Source organism: Lactuca virosa, chromosome 5 (assembly GCF_052849685.1).
Source record: "Lactuca virosa cultivar CGN04683 chromosome 5, Lactuca_virosa_CGN04683_v6, whole genome shotgun sequence".
In the NCBI taxonomy this organism is placed as follows: Eukaryota; Viridiplantae; Streptophyta; class Magnoliopsida; order Asterales; family Asteraceae; genus Lactuca; species Lactuca virosa.
The window spans coordinates 339556984-339576623 of NC_136430.1; the positions used below are offsets into that span (position 1 = coordinate 339556984).

General features: G+C 38.3%; 1 protein-coding gene across 1 annotated transcript; it reads right to left on the reverse strand.

Annotated features, from left to right (window-relative positions):
• Positions 1-416: 416 nt before the first annotated feature.
• On the reverse strand, positions 417-1300 carry LOC145113307 (uncharacterized). Its single transcript, XM_079049416.1, has 2 exons — positions 973-1300; positions 417-883 (listed from the first exon to the last, which is right to left on the reverse strand). The coding sequence occupies exons 1-2, from the start codon at positions 1298-1300 to the stop codon at positions 417-419; spliced, it is 795 nt and encodes a 264-aa protein (XP_078905542.1).
• Positions 1301-19640: the final 18340 nt, after the last annotated feature.

A 19640-nucleotide genomic window follows, 5' to 3' on the forward strand; every position in this document is an offset into this window, starting at 1 on the left:
TCCGCCCCTCGTTATTGTATTCGGTTCACTAAAAGCCATTTTATTTATAAAGAAACCTTGCAACCATATGATAGTTTTTTATTGGCTAAGGGGTCGTTTGATAGTTGCTGTCTGGGAAAGTGTTGTCTGGGAAAGTTTTCTGACTGAGAAAGAAACAATGTTGTTTGATTGTACATATGACTGACTGTGCTGAATGATGAAAAATGACCATATTACCCTGCTGTTCTATTCTGTGATGGATGAAGTTGCTGAATGATTATAAAAACATATAAATTATCATACAAAATCAAAATTACACAATAATCATTTAAAAATCCGAATACAAATTGTCTTACAAAGTAATTAAACATAAATCAATCAAAATCCAAATAGAAACATACTGAAATTGAAAATAACATACTAATTTGCATACATCTCTAAAGTAAACCGGGTGAAAGTAGTTGATTAGCAATCTGCTCACGCAAAGTAGCCATGTATTTAACGGCTTCTGAACCCCATTCTATGCCTTGTGTGTTTTCGTCTTCAATTCCTCCACCGTGCACATCAAGATTAACCATAACGTTCTCTTCAAAATTTTCAAATAACTCATCTTGGATATTGTATTTCCTTATAAAATTATGGACCGCGACACAAGCAATGACGATGTCTCTTTGTATCGGAAAAGGATAAGGAGCCATTTGTTTTAAGATTGGGAATCTCGCCTTCAATACACCATAAGCACGCTCAATAACATTTCTAAGTTGTGCATGAGCAAGATTGAACCTTTCTTCTTTAGTTAAAGGTCGACGTCCTCGAAAATCGGCTAACCAATACCTAGTGCCACGATACGGAGCCATGAACCCACGAGTGTTGGTATATGCGGCATCACAAATATAATATTTATCTGTAGGCGAGTAACATTTATTATATAAAGAATATAGATAATAAAACTTATATAAAGAATATAAATAAACTTATATAAATGTTAGAAACCTGGTGGAGGGAATGGAAATCCGGAAGACGGATTTAATGCAACTTCTTTCAAAACTCTTGAATCATGTGCTATGCCTTCCCATCCAGCCCATACAAAGGTGAATATCATATCAAAATCACAAATTCCTAATACATTTTGATAACATTCACCTTTTCCTCTTCCCCTATACCTCGTTTGTTGATCAACGGGCACAACTGCATGTACAAGAGTTCCATCTAGTGCACCTATTGCTCCGGAAAATATAGCTTTTAACCGTCTTTGTCGTTCTGAGGCATGTCTTGTTGGATTAGGATTTGTTGGTACTATAATTTCTTTTGCAAAACACATCATTGCATTTAAGACCTCATGAAAACATTGATGAATGGTTTGTGTGGAGTGATGAAATCTTCCTTTAACCGCTCAAAAACGTTCATTATGTCCTATAACATGTAAAAACATAGTCATCTTCTCTTCAATGCTTATCGTTCTACTAGCTTGCAACCAACTTCTTTGCGTAAAATGATTGCATGATAATACAAATGCCTCTTGTGTAAGACGCATCATATCGTAACATTCGATAGGGTCCCCGTGTATCAAATCTTGCGTATACGCATAACCGCTCGAATCGTTATCTCTTATTCTATGAATTTTTTTTAGCCTTGGCCGGTTTAACCTCAACCAATACAAGACAAGTAAAAGAAAAACTAAAGCTTCACCATTAGAAATCATACTTGACCTGTAAAATACAATTACATATAACATGTCAAATATAAAATAAACAACCAAAATATTTATAACATGACAAGTATAAAGTAAATAACAAAAAAATATATATCCAATGTTCAAAGATTCTCCAATTTTTTTGTCCATTCCTTTTTTAATAAAGTTGTATTAAAAATTTTGGTAGAAACTTGCGTCCGTCCTATGTGATGGTGATAGTCCTAGGAGGTTATGTGGTAGGCAGACGAGAAATTGTTTTGCACTTGCAAGCTTCAAAATTTTGATTTTTTTTCCCACATGTTTCCTCATAGCAGGTTGCTTCGTTTTTCATGCATTTTCTATCAATTTCATCATACAAACAAAAGAATCAAAATAGGTCAATTCCACAAGAAAATTAAGCTAATTATTGCAATAAAATCAAAGGATAAAATCACAGAAAACACACAATCTAACCTTCCCAAAATTATTCTTTCACGTCCCAAGAAAGGCTTTAACGAAATCGTTATCATTTAAATACTCCCTAGATCATATGAAATAGCAAGCAAAACTTAATAACTATATGTTTATAAACAATTGTGAATTCGACAACTTTTAAAACCCATAAATATATGTTATATTTACTTTATTTTGGTGTTGGAAAAACTCCATTTCATAAACCATTTTCTATGGTACCCTCTAAAGTGTCGGGTTAAACTCAAATCACTTAGGTTCTTTTCCAATTTGCCAACATTTGACACTTTCCAACAGCAGCGAGTCCACCCAAACATCTCCACCGATCTAATGTCTCCCTTATAAGTTTTCTTTTTTCCTTAAGACTGAGTTTTGTTAAGTTTAACTCCTGGTCGTTTTCCTTACTCTTTCGTCACGTTCAGTTTTTCCTTATAATTTGTGTTTTTTGCCTATGAAGTTTATTTGCATGTATGAATTACCGCTTATTTCATGCTTTGGCATATTTCTTTGTATACCTTACACTATTTTTAAGTGGTTAATAACTTTTGGGATTCAGTGAAAGACTAAAATAGACCAATTCAAGAGTCCTTCTTAACCCCTAGGTGCAAATGTAGAATCAAGTACTAGGAACACAAAGTACATGTATTGCTAGATTGGTTTCTTATTTGGAATACAATACATTTGAATTTGTAAATAGTTTCCTTCAAATACTTTGGTATTTTAATATAACATATTTATTTCTTTTCCATACCGAATTACACACCCACTCATATTTAATTAAATCTATTTTGCTACGTTTTACAATCTAGTTTATGGTCTAACAATTATTCTCCGTCCGTCCCAAAATTATAGTCCATCTTTCCTTTTTGGTTTGTCCCAAAATAATAGTCAACTTCTAAAAATAAATAACATTTTTACCAAAATACCCCCTCATTATTACTTAACCAACTAAGCATTTAATGGAACATTAAATGCAAAGTAATGACAAAATTGTCATTTTATTGTACAAAATTGTCTGTAGACAATAATTTTGGGACGGAGGGAGTATCATTTTTCATGTCTCAATCCTTTTCGAAAACACAAAGTAGAAAAAAGTAGTAAAGAAATGGAGTAGGCTTGGTTTCCCGATGAGCTTCAATATTGGAGAAAAAATTGCTTATTTTTTTGTTAAGCTCAAAGGAAACCAAAATATTATGAATTTTATTAAAAAAAAATTCAAATTTCGTCATTTTTTCTAAACAGAAAAACTACAACTAAACAATCCTCATATCTAAACAGAAAAACTACAAAATATTTGGTATTATAGTAGAGGATCTTGGTCACATTAGGGATAGTCCAAACCCAAAAATCGACATCTTGAACCCTACATGATGAATACATCAAAGTAGACGAATTAAGCCACTATTAAAGTAAAAACATTAAGCTAATTGGATTTTCCTTACCGTTTAAGGGCATGTATATATGTAACATCTTAAAATACTGATATTTTTTTAAATTATTTTTAAGCCATCAAATTCATACATCAATTGTTCCAAAATTAAACATGATACAAATGTATCTCAAATATTAGAGTAAAACAGTAGTCATCAATGCGGAAAATCATAGAGGGAAACGATGTGTAGTCAAGCCGGGTATTTCCCTTTATGTGACATCCCCATTTTTCTCGGTTTGAAAAGACAATTTTATTTATGCTTATTTTAAAAACAGAGTTTGTTTATAGATGCGAAATTTGTCCCATAAAAAGTATTTTCGAAGAAAAGTCTTTCGTTGATTATTAAAACTCGGGATGTCATAACTGATACAAAACATAAGCGTAAACGTAATCATTACAGACCTTACATTAACTAATGGCCTAAACTCCTTGAATCTCTCGGTGGACTGTACATTCATACCGCTACTTGTGATACAAAAAAACTGAGTGAGTCAGGCTTGGAAGTTTGGCGAACACATAGGGTTTTCAACCCACAATATTATTATTATTATTATTATTATTATTATTATTATTATTATTATTATTATTATTATTATTATTATATTGTTTTAAGTATATATTAACACACCAAAATCATTTAATCCCAATTACCCATTCCCGTTATTCTCACTTTTTTATCGTAAAATGATAATCTCAAGGGTCCTATCCTAAATGATCTCTGTAACAACGAGAAGACGACATTGTTTCGGGGATTCCTTAGTAATGCATATCTGTAAGGAAACCATGAGGGGGATAGAGTACTCGAATGAACACACAATCCATACTCCCAGATAGTATGATTCATTAACACCCATAGATTGCGAGTCTGCTAGTGTTCCACTGGACTATCTAGAAGAGTATATGGTCATCATCAATACTCTGCAAGATGATTGCTCTCAGTTTGGCATGGTCTCTCACCATTATATAATCTTTGGTATGGTCTCTCACCACTATTTTATCTCTGGCATGGTCTCTCACCATTATTTTATCTCTGGTATGGTCTCTCACTATTATCTTATCTCTTTCTCCGTAACGACCCAAAAATCATAAGGTAAAAATTTCATTTTTAATTCAACCATAAACACCATTTACCCTTTTCAATCATTCAAAAGTATATCGGAGTAAAAATAGTTATTAGAGTACAATCCCAAATTCATAAAGTTGCAGAAACATTGTTGGATGCGCTGCGATCAAGGCAACCCTTCCCTTTCGAACCGGAAGTACCTGAAACCATAAACATAAACAGTAAGCACAAAGATTAGTGAGTTCCCCAAAATACCACATACCATACATATCATACATACATCGGGCCCCACCCGGAATCCATCAGGCCCCCGCCTGGCATCGGGCCTCGCCCGGTATTAATCGGGCCCCGCCCTGTACAGATCTATCAGTAACATGCGATGGGCCCCGCTCAATACACTCATCAGGCCCCGCCTGGCATCAGGCTCTGCCCGGTATACATACAAGCACATACACCACATGCAATAGTCATATAGAGAGCTAGCATACAAATAACAATAATCCATGGGCCGGTATTGGTGCCTTCGACCCGCCAAGCACTAGGAGGAGACTCACTTCAAACCAAGATAACCAAAATACATGCGTTGCTGCTACCAGATTCCTTGCACTGAACACAACCAAATTATCCTTAATTAATAACTAAGGCATTTTTCCAAAATCCAAGGTCCAATTCATTTTCTATCAATCCAATGGGTAAAAGACCATTTTACCCTTCCAATATTTGGCCCAACAACTCATGGCCCAACTCCCAAAAGACCCAAGGCCCAAATGGGAAGCTTGTGAGTACGCCCCGCGTACCAGACTCTGTTGGATCTATATGCCCAAGAATCATTATGGAGTAATATTGCTAATAATATATGATCCTATAGGGTCACACCTTTATTAAGTTGACACATTTTGTATATTTATTATTAATATGATTATTAATAAATAATATCAATTCTTGTATTTTAATTAGGGAATAATTATTGTTTTGTGAAAATAATAATTATAAGAGAGTATTACTAGTTATTATTTCATATGATATGAATTAATAAGTCATGCACAACATTTTGGACTAATTGGATTTTTTTGTCTTTTACCTAAAGACAAAGTTTATATTTTATAAAATTGAAGTTTATAAAAAATAAAGAATCTTACTTTTTAAAAGGCATAATGATGGTGTGAGAGGTTGCTTTTCAACCTTCCACATTTTGTCTCCCATGCTTCTAAAGGCTACCATTACTTTAGATTATTTTAATGGTTAGGCCTTACTTTTCATGGGCTATATAAGAAATGCATGAGGCTTGCATTTTTGCAAGAGTGAAGCTCTTCTTCTTCCTCTCTTTTGAAGTTAGTTTGGTGTTTAGAAGACCTATTGAGTTGTTCCCTTTAGTGCTTAATTGAGTTAAGCACTTAAAGGCTTTAGACACTCAAGAATACAAGAAGGAACTAGCATTCCAAGTGCCTTACTCTTGATGGTGGATACTTATAGAGAAGATCATACACTTTGATCTTTTGTTATCTTCATCAACACCCCAAAACCAAGTGGGTTCAAAGGCTTCAAAGGTTATCTCTAAAACATCATATGGTTGGTTTTATTTCATTCTAACCTCTATAAATGGATCCATGATGGTTCGGCTTTGTTATGAACTAAAAATAAACTTGTTATTTTTAAAGTCTTATGTTGCCGATTTTTTTGTGAAAAACAAACTTTTATTTCGTATCAAAACCCAACAGACTCGTATGCCCCGCGTACTGCTTGATGATGCCAAATGCACAACTCGCCACATCATGAATATCGGGGAATCTATGCATTACGCTGAGTGTATGCATACGTACGCCCGACATACTCACTAGAGGAACAAAACTTCACATTAAGCACTTAATGCTTAAGACCAAAATGTCTAAACTCATATCTAACCTCAAAATAAGGTCTTAATCCATAAAGTTGGCAACTTTACTGCTTTGCATGTCTTAATGGACCCAATACCCGTTTTTACCCATCTAAGTCCATAATATGAATACCAACTCTTGCATGGTTCATCAAAACCCATCAAGATGACATTTTTATGCACTAACAACATCAGAAATGCTAAGATATAACACTCTAAGCTGCTGGAGTAGCTCATACTCACAAGGATGGCTCAATGGACCATAATATGCTCAAAACAAATCCCTAGACTAGATCTAACACACAGAGTCATCAAGATAGAACTTTTATACCTTCAGATGCTAGCAAAATTTATGAAGACTCTAAATCTAGGAGCTTCACTCCAACCAATGCTTGAACACCAAGATCATTCTTCTTCAAAGTGTACAAAAACACTAAAAGTTACCATCAAAGCTCAAGAACACTCAAGAACAAGCTAGACTTTTGAATTTAGGGTTAAAGGGGATGGAGGTTGAAGATAAGGAGGGTTGGAAATGAGTTAAGGTCTTTAAAAGGGTCCAAGACCCTAAAGTAGGGTTTGCATCTGACTGGAGTATGCCCAGCGTACTCCGGGTATGCATAGTGTACTGGATAACACATCTACGATCATCTCAACCTAGTACGCCCAACGGACTCGGCTTAGCCCAAAACCCTTATAACTTCAAACAATCTTAACGCTTCGTTCCAACTCTGTTTTTGACGACCCTTATATCCACGAAAGGTATTGAGAAGCTCTACAACCCTATCTAATGTGACATCCCCATTTTCACGGCTACAAAAGACCGATTTTGTTTATGCTTTATAAAAATCAGAGTACTTCTTTTAATAAAAATGTTGCGGAATTTGTTCCCAGTAAAACATGATAAATTCGTTATCAAAGCATTTCCGAAGAAATGTATTTTTATTCATTTTTAAAACATTTGGGATGTCATCGTCAATACAGAAACATAAGCATAAACAGAACTTACATTCATTTACACTAGTGATCTACATCTCTTTTAAATCTCTCAGTGTAATGTAACTTCATATCGACACCTGTGATAGAAATAAGCTGGAGTGGGTCGGGTTGGGAAACCTGGTGAGTACATAGGGTTTTCAACCCACAATAATATAATTATTATGTTTAAACATCAAACAATCAACCTAATTACCCATCCCCATTATCTTCTTTACTCTTAAGGATCTACCCTAAGAATCAACTATTCCTCGTTCATTCATTCCTAAGGATCATCCTAAGGAATCGGCACGAAGTCCATCGTCACCGGGGTTTAGGCACTAAGTCTGAATAGTCGTCATGATTTATACAACAGACACTAAGTCCGCATAGTCGCCAGGGTTTAGGCACTAAGTCAGCATAGTCGCCAGGGTTTATACAACATGCACTAAGTCCGCATAGTCGCCAGGGTTTGGGCACCAAGTCTGCATGATCGCCAAGGTTTAGGCACCAAGTCTGCATGATCGCCAGGGTTTAGAGTACACCGTGTGAACACATCGTTCACAACACCTACAGGTTGTGAGCCTGCTAGTGTTCCACTGGACTGTCTAGAATAGTCCGTGGTTGTCATCCATACTCTGCTAGATGACGGGGCCAGCATTTGGGAACAAGGCTTCTCACATCGTCCACCTCTCACCCTTACCTCATGGTCTATATCACCTCTCAACTCATCATCCAACTCATATATTCATCTACCCATGTTTTACCCAACATATTATGTAGATATAAATACATATACAATTTAAATCATATAAAACTTGTATAATATCGTTCATCCAGCATAGATAGCAAGTATACAGATAATATGCACACATAGCACGTAATTTATATAAAATACTTCATATCTATGTGTAAGATGAAAGTAAGTATGCACTCACCTGATAAGGTGGTGACTCGGCACTCGAACAGCACTTCGTTACTCTCAACACAATTTTCCTCGGACAAAACCTAGTATCATTACCACTAGAGTTTAGTCTAATATTCGCCGAGACTAATTAATAGTCTGGCTATTATTATTATTATATAAGCGTTAAACAACACTATATAACTCATAATAATAGCCCAAATAATTATTATAAGGTCCTAATAACATTACTATATTAAAACATAAGCTATACTAAAGATAGGTTAGGCGTAGCGCACTTACAGCGGGTTTTTCTCAAAACCGGGCTTCGCTGGAGCAGCGTTTCTGAGCCGAAAGGCTCTTTTCTTGGGACTCTGGGAGCATCAGGGCTTCCTTCGGGTGCTAGGGGGTTTACCTAGACTTTAGGGGGGGGGGGGGTTGGGGGCTAGAGAGAGAGTCTAGAGAGAGAAAGAATGGTTTGGAAAGGTGTGAAGAATGAGGGAACCCGAAACCTCTATTTATAGGATGAAATCCTGCTCTACTCGTCGAGTAGGTCCTCCTACTCGTCGAGTCCATGCCACATGTCACCTTCTGGTGGCTTGCCTTGGGGAGAAAGCCTTGGCCCATATTCAGCCACGTCACCCCTTTTGCTGCAGCACCCTCCCGACTTCTAAACCCCGTAACTTTTGCATACGAGCTCCGTTTTTGACGTTCTTTATATCCACGCGTAGGTAAAAACAAGATCTACAACTTTCATTTAGACTCCATTGGCTAATTATCGACCGATCTTAAATTTAACAGTAGGAGGAGATTAGACTGTTAAATGACCACGAAGAATTCGTAACTCCTTCATACAGACTCCGTTTTCGTCTGTCTTTTTACCGTTGAGTTCCTATTAATGGGATCTTCAACTCTCATTAAGGTTGCGTAAGCCAAAAACTACTCGAACTAAAATTCGAGTTTCGGGTCGTGCATTGCTATGCCAAATCTTAGAAAATCGTAACTTCTTCATACGAAGTCAGATTTGGGCATTCTTTTTATGGATGTTCTCGGTTTAACATATAATACAACTTTTATTTAGATCACTAAGGCTAAAAAGTCCTCTATCGTAAATTCACTATTTACGTCTCCCGGTGCCGTGTCGGTTTTGCCGAAAAACTTCGACAGGCCATAACTTCTTCGTTATAACTCGGATTTCGGCGTTCTTTATATGTACGGAACCCTTGGGACATATTCTAAAACTTGGTTAAGATTATTTGTTCTAAATAATCTTTTGTCGAATGGTCGTTTTCGACCCCTATTATCTCTAAATTAACTAGCCCGGATCTATGGGCGTTACATCTAATTACTTTTGACTTAAAACACCTCGAACTAAAATCATTAATTCAATAAAAGGCCTAAAGCATCACTTTTACCATTATGAACTTGGGCTCCAAAGCACAAACCGAACTCTTGGATCACATAATCTACATTACCCACTTCCAAATAGGTCTAAACCTTTCTTTACCCAAAGCCCGAAGCCTTATGATACTTGATCTCCGGGTCATGACCCCGAATCATGAAACGACTCGAAACGGGGTGTTACAAACCCCCCCCCCCCACTTAAATTAGATTTCGTCCTCGAGATCACTCCTTGTTACTCTCCAAGCAGTCAAACGATTCGACCAATTCTTCTAGATCCCTGATGAAAGTCGACCCCCACATACGATGGCCTTCCAATAATCGAACCCATCCTTAGCAGAACTCACTTACTGACGATGAACGAATACTTTCTCGCATTAAACTTATCACTACTCAGCTATATTCCAGGAATCTAATACCTTATCCGACTTCCCGACATACAAACCATTCCGAAATACTATCAATAGAACCTATCTTTGCAATCCGAACTGAAAGAAATCCTTCGGTAGGGGTGTTCACGGAGCGGTTCGGCTCGGATAGTAATAAAATTATGAACCGTTACCACAAGGTGGGTATCTTACGTGCACTAACTGAAACCGAACCGAATGGCTAAATAAACCGAACCGAACCGTGGGAAGACGGGTAACCACGGTTCGGTTAACGGGTACCCGATAAATACAAAGAACAAGACAATAATAGCTAGAAAGAGTTGGATGAAAGCCTCTCTCATCCTCATGCCTGTTCCTTTTTCATCAAAGAAAATCTTTTAGATAAAGATTCAACAGTCTTGACTAGCGTCATACTCCTACTAATAGGAGTCAGTATTGTAAATATTGTATCTGCTAATTGAAATAGTTAACGCGTATAGTAACTGTAGGGTTTCAAAGCACTCCATGGATGATGGCAATGGGCCCCCTTGATGAAGTGTAGGTTAAAAGCCCAAGACTTGTCTCTTCCCTATAAATAGTCATGTATTATTCATAATTAGGGTTAAGAGTGAGGCAAAATGTAGCCGCCACGTTGTGAGTTTTCTTATGTAGTGTTAGATTCTTTAGTCTATGTTGAAAGTGTAATTTATTCCTCATGTTTGAATAAATCGAGTGATCATTCGACATATCTTCTTTATTTGTGTTTGTTCTTATTTTTTGCATCATGTTCATCAAATCACAATTAGGGTTTTAATCTCAACAAGTGGTATCAGAGCGGGTCTTTGAAAATCTATTGATTTTTGAATTATCGGTTCTTGATTTGATGATTTTCTACACAAGTTATTGAAGATTTTTGTGTTTTGGTGGTATGGAATCAAGATTTTTGTTCAAGTTACTGTTCATGGAGATTTATACTGTTCATCTGGTATTTTTTTTAATCTGATTCATTCTTCTGTTCATATTGGATGTTCATATTGGATCTGGTCGTTAGCTTAATCCAAAAATCAATTGACGTTAGTCATCTGTTTTGATCCAATTTGATCTATTCGAATCTAATTTTGATCTGGCCCATATTCTTGGCCGATTCACTGTTCATGGTCCACATGCTTATTGTCGATCCACTTTTTATTCCTTGGCTGTATGCGTCTTTTGCATCTGATATCGTATTCTGTTCTAATTCGACATCAATGATTTTTGTGTCTGAGGATAATGGTTTTCGACATGTGTATATCAATTCTCATGAATCGATTTTTTTTTAAGTTTTAATCCAAGATCATATTGTTCGTCAATTTTCTCGTTCCTGTTCTTATAGTCAATTTAATCTCATTATTATTAATTTGATTAACGTCAAACTTGAAAATTTCTGATGATCTATGAGTGAAATCGATCTTTGAAGAATCGATTTGGTGTCTGATTTAATGTAAATCTCGATGTCTGATGATGAATGGACGAACAAATTGTATTTTGATTTGGTGGGTCAAACCATAGAAAGTCAAAATTGGAATTTATGATTTCAACTGTGAATTTAATCGATACAAACATCATGTGAATCGTAATCATCATTCCATTTGGAAGGATTTGGAACTTGAACAGGATTGGGTCTTCATAAACAGGTTCGTTGTGTAAAGGGTCTTGGAATCGGGGCTTAAATCAAAATCGGAAGTGTGGTTCATACTGGATTGGAACGCAGTCGATGTGATTGTGCTTGGAACGAAAGAGGGGAGGACCGAAAGCGAAAGGAGTTTCGGCTGATGAAGCTTGAAATGGAAATAGAAACGAAAGGAACCGAACCTTCGGTTGGGTTCGCTTCAGGTGGAAAATTGATGATCTTGGAATGAACTTAGGTTCGGTCACTTGAGCTCAGATTGCACGTTCGCTTTGTTAACGATGTTCGCTGTGATTATTTCTCCACTCCAGTCATGTTCGTTTATGGAGTCAAAGAATTGGGGAAGAAGATAAACATGTTACATTTATGGTCCCTGAAACTTCGGCGAATTGACTCATTTGGTCCCTATGTGTTTCATGCCTTGGCAGTTTTGGACCAATTCCAGATTTTGTTACAAATAAAGGGGTTTATTGGTGCATGATTACAATTCCAGCCCCTGAGTTTCTGGAAAGTGACAATTTCAGCCCATTTTTTGAAAAAGTTTACAATTTTAAGGGATGGTGAACAGTTTTGAATTCTTTAACGCACATATTTTTTCGTGAACAGAAAATTACAGATTCCATCAAGTCTTGGCGGTTCGGAAAGTCGTTTTTCGTGATCACGTCAAATTTTTACGACTTTTTCGGATTTTATACTTCATTGTATATATCATTTTGTCGCGGGGGAGCACAGTAATTTTTTATCCATTCAAGATCATTCTCATGACCATTTGAAGGCTTTATAATCATATTTTTGATTATAAATCGGGGGAGAATTTGGTATGGCCATTCGAAATTGGATTGTGACTTTTCAAAGTTGAAGATTTTTGATAAAGCTTGTGGTAGAATTATGAAGGTAGCTTTTACAGTAGAAGTTCTTCATCGAGCTCTGCTAAAGCTTTTATAGAGAAATATCCTTTACAGTAGAAGTTCTTCATCGAGCTCTGCTAAAGCTTTTATAGAGAAGTATCCTTTACAGTAGAAGTTCTTCATCGAGCTCATCTAAGGACTTGTTATATCTCCGACTTCTAGTATTTTCTCGATCAAGTGGCGTTACGAATCTTAAAATTTGGGTTGTTACATGATAATTTTTGGTGGCATATATCATTAGCTTATTTGAAGATCATTGTGACTTGGAGGGGGAGCTCTTCAAAGACAAGAAGTGATTTGGTTTCTTTGTTCTGAAATGGGTTTTTATGGCGGGTTTGGTTTTCATGAAGATTTTTTTGGATTACATTCGAAAATGAAGTTTAAAGACATTACTTCAGTGCTTGGTTTATATATCCTAGAGCCCGTGTTTGAAGACTATTGAAGAATCAAGATTCGTGGATTGCTTCATATATTCCTCGTTGCAGATCTTTTTATTTGCTAGATGCTTGTTTTGGAAGTTAAAGCATTTTCATCCATTCGATACTTTGAGGGGGACATTGTAGGGTTTCAAAGCACTCCATGGATGATGGCAATGGGCCCCCTTGATGAAGTGTAGGTTAAAAGCCCAAGACTTGTCTCTTCCCTATAAATAGTCATGTATTATTCATAATTAGGGTTAAGAGTGAGGCAAAATGTAGCCGCCACGTTGTGAGGTTTCTTATGTAGTGTTAGATTCTTTAGTCTATGTTGAAAGTGTAATTTATTCCTCATGTTTGAATAAATCGAGTGATCATTCGACATATCTTCTTTATTTGTGTTTGTTCTTATTTTCCGCATCATGTTCATCAAATCACAATTCGGGTTTTAATCTCAACAGTAACAATGGACCAACTATGACTACAATAGTTCTAAGTAATGCATACATTCCTATCACTACCATTTCATTACAATTTGAAAATCAATATGTGGAGCAGTGGGCCATTGGGTCGTATATGCCTAGCCTAATTAATGGATCATTTTCAATTTGGTAAGCCATTTTCAAATATATATATATATATATATATATATATATATATATATATATATATATATATATATATATATATATATATATATAAGAATATACGACGGTTCGGTTCGGGTATCCGGGAATATCTAAATATCCAAACCGAAACCGACCCGTAGGTACCCAGTTTTCTGGTTTTTGTTTTTTTCGGTTCTGGATTATTTCGGTTTCAGTTTTTTCGGTTTCGAATTGATCGGATCAGCTCGGTTTTTTGGTTCGACGGTTTTTTGCACACCCCTACCTTACGGTCCTAAATCCTCTAGCTGACACTTCTGGCAGACGAAATCCTAACCATACCTTGGTGTTGAAAAGATCTTTCATATAAACAAAGTCGAATCCCAACGCGAGCCCCGACTCCTTGTGTCAACCGGGAACATAACTCTCATACCAAAATCCAAAGATTTACACTTGCATTCTATCCGAAATCTTTCGATTCCATGACGACCTTCCACTAACGGAGATATAAAATCCTTAATCCACCACAGAGACTAACAGTCTCACACCTGGTCCCACCACAAGGCTCGACTAATAGCCTAACTAATAAGGGCTACCCTAGCCTAACCACCACACGGATGCCAATCACTGACCACAAAGTCATCCCATGCTAAATATGATCCAATACCTTATTCCATCCAATTTCCACCGGGTCTCACCCGCACTATCATAACCAAATTGGCCTCCCCCACGGGTCCCACCCAGTCCTGCACAATTGAACGGGCCTCGCCCACGGGTCTCACCCATTCGAGTGTTGTACAGGCCCCATATTGCCTCAGATCCAATGATCATCATACTAATCAAGGAGTAGTCTTCCATCAATATTGTCCGCCTCGACTCAGGCATGCGTTGATCTTTCCTTAGTCCAACGACAACTCCCACAATGGCCTACCTCATTCTGGTGAATGCTAGGATCCCCTCGCAGACTTACAACACTTCCCTGACAGTCTATCATCCTTGTGTATGCTACGGCTACCCTGTAGCCTTACAACACTCCCATATCATTCTCCTAACCTTGTGAATGTTACGGTTACCCCGTAGTATTACAACACTTCCATAACTGCATATCAACCTTGTGAATGCTACGGCAGCCTCGTAGTCTTACAACACTTCCATAACTGCCATGGTCCCAACCCATAGTCTTACTGTCCATCTACCATACCATCCGTAATAAAACATGGGTCAAAACCATATCGACTATATCCCAATCAGGTGTTTGGGTTATGCTTCAAACCCTAAATCCTTTATCAGATAAGAACATAAAGAGAGGCCCTAACACAATCCCTCCACTTGTATCGAATCACCTCTCCTTTATGTGCCACAAATGATGCTTCACATATTCAGAAAAGATAACCTGAATCCTCACTCATTGTGTAAATCTCAGTCCACACCACATTTAGATCTGTCTCCCTACTTGCCTGCGGTATAAAATTCCTCCTTGTTTCGCACCTGGAATTATTCCTAAAAATCCAAACGGTTCTCCCCCACTTGGATTCAACTTCACTCTCTCAAACCCATAACCGATGGACTTCTGAACCACGTCATAACCTTACTATTCCACTCCTATCATTCTGAGTTTCTAGGAACTAGGATTCCAAGACCATACAAGCTAGGGTACCCACACCCCAAACCAGAGTAAACGCTTCGCTACCTAAATCACTTCTCATGATACAATTCCAAATCATATAACCACTTCAGCTGGTGGAAAAGAACTATAACCCTCGACTAGAACAGACGGATCAACAATCCAACTACCTACTTGCCAAAAAATCGATGCACTCAGAAAATATCTAACACAGTCCTTTTAAATCCTTTTGAGAATTCCAACCTAAACAAACCCATGCAGTCAATTCATCACCCACACTCTGGAGTGATGGTTTAATACTGCTCTTGCCCTACTAGCAGTGGCAATTGGTTCAAGGCATGTCAATAATCAGTTGACATCCATCTTGAGAGATACCAACGCTCCTGAATTTTGACTTCGTTGTCCCAGATGAGGACAACCAACTTCCACGAGATCCTTTCCTAAATGCTTCTAATGCGAGTACCACACTTTCCTTCTTGAAGGTATGAATTTGGCAGTTACTCATCCTGTACTCGCGTTCTGACCAATCCCTTACTCCTCTCAACCATGAAAGATCTCAACCATCTCAAATTTCAATTACTCAAATGAGCTCACGTTGCAGCCCCTTCTGGCTCATTGTGTTGAATTTATCGCATCAATCTGGTTGCTAATCCTTCGGACAGGAAACCCAGTTTACTTCCGCCTAGCACTCACCTACTTTCCCTCTAGACTCGGCTCTTAGTATGAAAAATGGCATATGATCTAGAAGTATAAAGATAATAAGGCATGAATAAACAAAATGGAACATACCCGCGATAGCATCTGATGAAACTCTAGCCTCTCTCAACTAAAGCTGCAATGCTCGGCTCCTCACTGTTGGGGCTTCCGCCTTGCCCTCCCGATCGCTAGAGATCCTCAAAGTAGCTGGAGCAGGTTCCCTCACTGTTCCCCTCACCAACTCTGGGCAGTCGGCCTTCTTGTGGCCCACTAGGTTACAGTGAAAACATAATAGGCTCGTCCCCTGGGCATAATTACTACTGACATGATCAATCCTACCGCACTTGAAGCAAACCATACCCCTAGATCGACATACCTCACCGTGCAGCTTCTCGCACATGTTGCACTGACCTCGGCCCTGCTAGCCCCTCACTCGCTAATCCTGATTCCTGGGCCTCTTCGCCTAGCCCACTGCGGTCTGAACATGCTCCGTCTTCCTCTTCTCAAGGCTCTCCAAATCAATCTCCGGCTCTTGGGCTCTAGCCATCATATCATTCAGGGTCTTTCACCCTTACAAACTCACTGATGTCATCCCTCAAGTTATCATAATACCTCGCTTTCTTCATTTCCTCTTTTTCCGCATACTACGGAACCAACAAATCCCTCTTCCGAAATGAGGGAGTCAACGCTCCCAACTGTCCTGCCGCAATCTCATCTCGAAAGTCCCCGAGTCTCTCTTCCAGTAACTCAATAATCCCAGTGCGGTACGCATCCTGATGCTCCTGCATAATTTTCATGATCCCCTCCTTGATCGTACCAAAAATCACACGAGTCTGCTCTAAGATACAACGGGTGATTTCTGAAAAGATGAACTCCCGCATCCGCTCATCCATTGGCTTGGTACCAACACCTAAGCCCGAACTAGAACCTGAACCTCCTCCATGTGTGCTCATCACCATTCTGAAAAGCAGTCGTACAATGAACAGAACATGCTCACAAAATCCTTATCCCACAAACTTCTTAGATTCTACATGACTCTCCTTGAGTCGAGTATAGACCTTGTGCTTTCAGTAGTATAGGTCCGATACTACCTTCCACACCTATCCATACTTTCCTCAAGAATCACCCCGAATCCTCCAAGTCACCTTCTCAATTGATACTCCAAATACCTGCTAAACAGCGCAATTAACCCGCTAAAGCCCTTTCTAGGCTCTCCTAGGTTCCTGACCTCACCCTGCCATCAGCTGCTGAAGAACTCCCACTAATGTCAGCTAACTACTTCATGAATACAATTACATGCAACAAAGCTTAGATAATACTTCGAGTAAAAGACTCAACCCTACAACAGTTAGACTCAGACGAGAGCTGCATAGTAGGGTCAAATCAATCACTCCGAGATTATTTAACCTACGCAGTATGTGACGTAACATATTCACTTAATAATTAATTCACATCATCAAGAGTCCCACAAAGCACAAAGCAAGCAACATTCGTGCAATAACATTTCAAACCACAAACCAAACAGAGGACATCTCAAGCTCACTTGCTGCCAATAAAGATATCCAAATATAATATAACATTTGATTCCTCTTAGGCTACAAGGCATCACATATCAGGCAAATCCATCCAATCATCTGAAATTCATATTAGCATGCAATTCTAAAAGCTCAAACAATCAGACTTATAAAGGCATCTCTCCTAGCATGAAATGATGAGAAGATCCTTATCCTAATCGAGCATGCATTTCTCATAACATATAACATAACAAACATGTATGGGTATTTTGGGAACCACTTAATTGAGCTCGACCGATTGCACGCATTACACCCCCTTTTTCTTTATAAATTCTTTTTAGAAATTTGATTTCTTATAAAAGATTACCAACTCCTTAGTTCGAGTTCAGTCACACCTGAGAGTGTGCCCGAATCCCTCAAACTAAGGCTTTGATACCAACTTGTAATGACCTAAAAATCATAAGGTAAAAATTTCATTTTAAATTCAACCATAAACACCATTTACCCTTTTCACTCATTCAAAAGTATATCAAAGTAAAAATAGTTATCAGAGTATAATCCCAAAATCATAAAGTTGCGAAAACATGGGTGGATGCGTTGCGATCAAGCTGACACTTCCCTTTCGAACCAGAAGTACTTGAAACCATAAACATAAACCGTAAGCACAAAGCTTAGTGAGCTCCCCAAAATACCACATATCATACATACATCGGGCCCTGCCGGGAATCCATTAGGCCCCCGCCCGGCATCGCGCCTCGCCCGGTATTCATTGGGCCCCGCCCGGTATAGATCTATCAGTAACATGCGATGGGCCCCGCCCAACACACTCATCCGGCCCCGCCTGACATTAGGCTCCGCCCGGTATACATACAAACATATAAAACACATGTAATAGTTATACAGACAACTAGCATACAAATAACAACAATCGTGCGCCGGCATTGGTGCCTTCGACCCGCCAAACACTGGGAGGAGACTCACCTCAAACCAAGATAACCAAAATACACGCGTTTCTGCTACCGAATTCCTTGCACTGAACACAATCAAATTATCCTTATTTAATAACTAAGACATTTTCCTAAAATCCAAGGTCCAGTTCATTTTCTATCAATCCAATGGGTAAAAGACCATTTTACCCTTCCCATATCTGACCCAACAACTGATGGACCAACTCCTAAAAGACCCAAGGCCCAAAAAGGAACCTTGTGACTACGCCCCCTGTACCAGACTCGTACTGTAACACTCGGAATCTAAAAGATTAATTATGGAAGTAAATTCTATTTCCTAGTGACCAACACGACGAGATGATGGTGGAAAGTCGAGGTGTTGGAGGCTTTTGGGATGCGCCTTTTTATGAACCAACTCGGCGAGTTGGTGAAGGGAACTCGGCGAGTTGGACGCTGATTGAGAAACCCTAATTTTTAGGGTGTTTCACCCTATTTAAAGGCCTTAAGTTCTTTGGCTGGCCTCCTTACCAGCCTCCTTTGTCCAGAAACCCTAAAATCGAGCCTTATCTTCCATTGTTGAGTCTGAGAGCTTGGGGAGAGCCTTGAGAGTTCATTTTTGGTGCTTGTTGAAGGAGCTAAGGAATTAGGAGTTGCTTGGCTTGAAGAAGAAGTCTTGGATCCAGAATCCCTGTATCATTTGCCAAGTTTTAGAGGTATCAAGTTCTCACCTTGCTTATTAGTTGCTTAGATCTCTTCTTGGGTTAGAGTTTATGCTTTTTATCCATGGATGGGTGGATGTTGGGGATTAGGACGTCCCAAATGATTAATCTTTCAGATCTAAGGTCTACATGAGCTCTTTTGGCATAAAGGTGCCAACTTTATGGATTTAAGGGCTTCATGAATTCATTAAGTCTTTCATTTAGCCCTTTTTGAGCCTTTGAGATCCTCCTAGTCATGCTTAAGCGTAAAGTTGGAAACTTTACGTAGCCATCTAGCCTTATGGGATCAGATCTACATTTTGGGGTTTTGTCTTTGATGATTAAGTGCTTAATGATTAAGCACTCAGTCTTTTAAGTCTAGGGCTTGGGTTTAGACCCATTTAGGTGGTTCTTAGGGGTAAAGTTGGAAA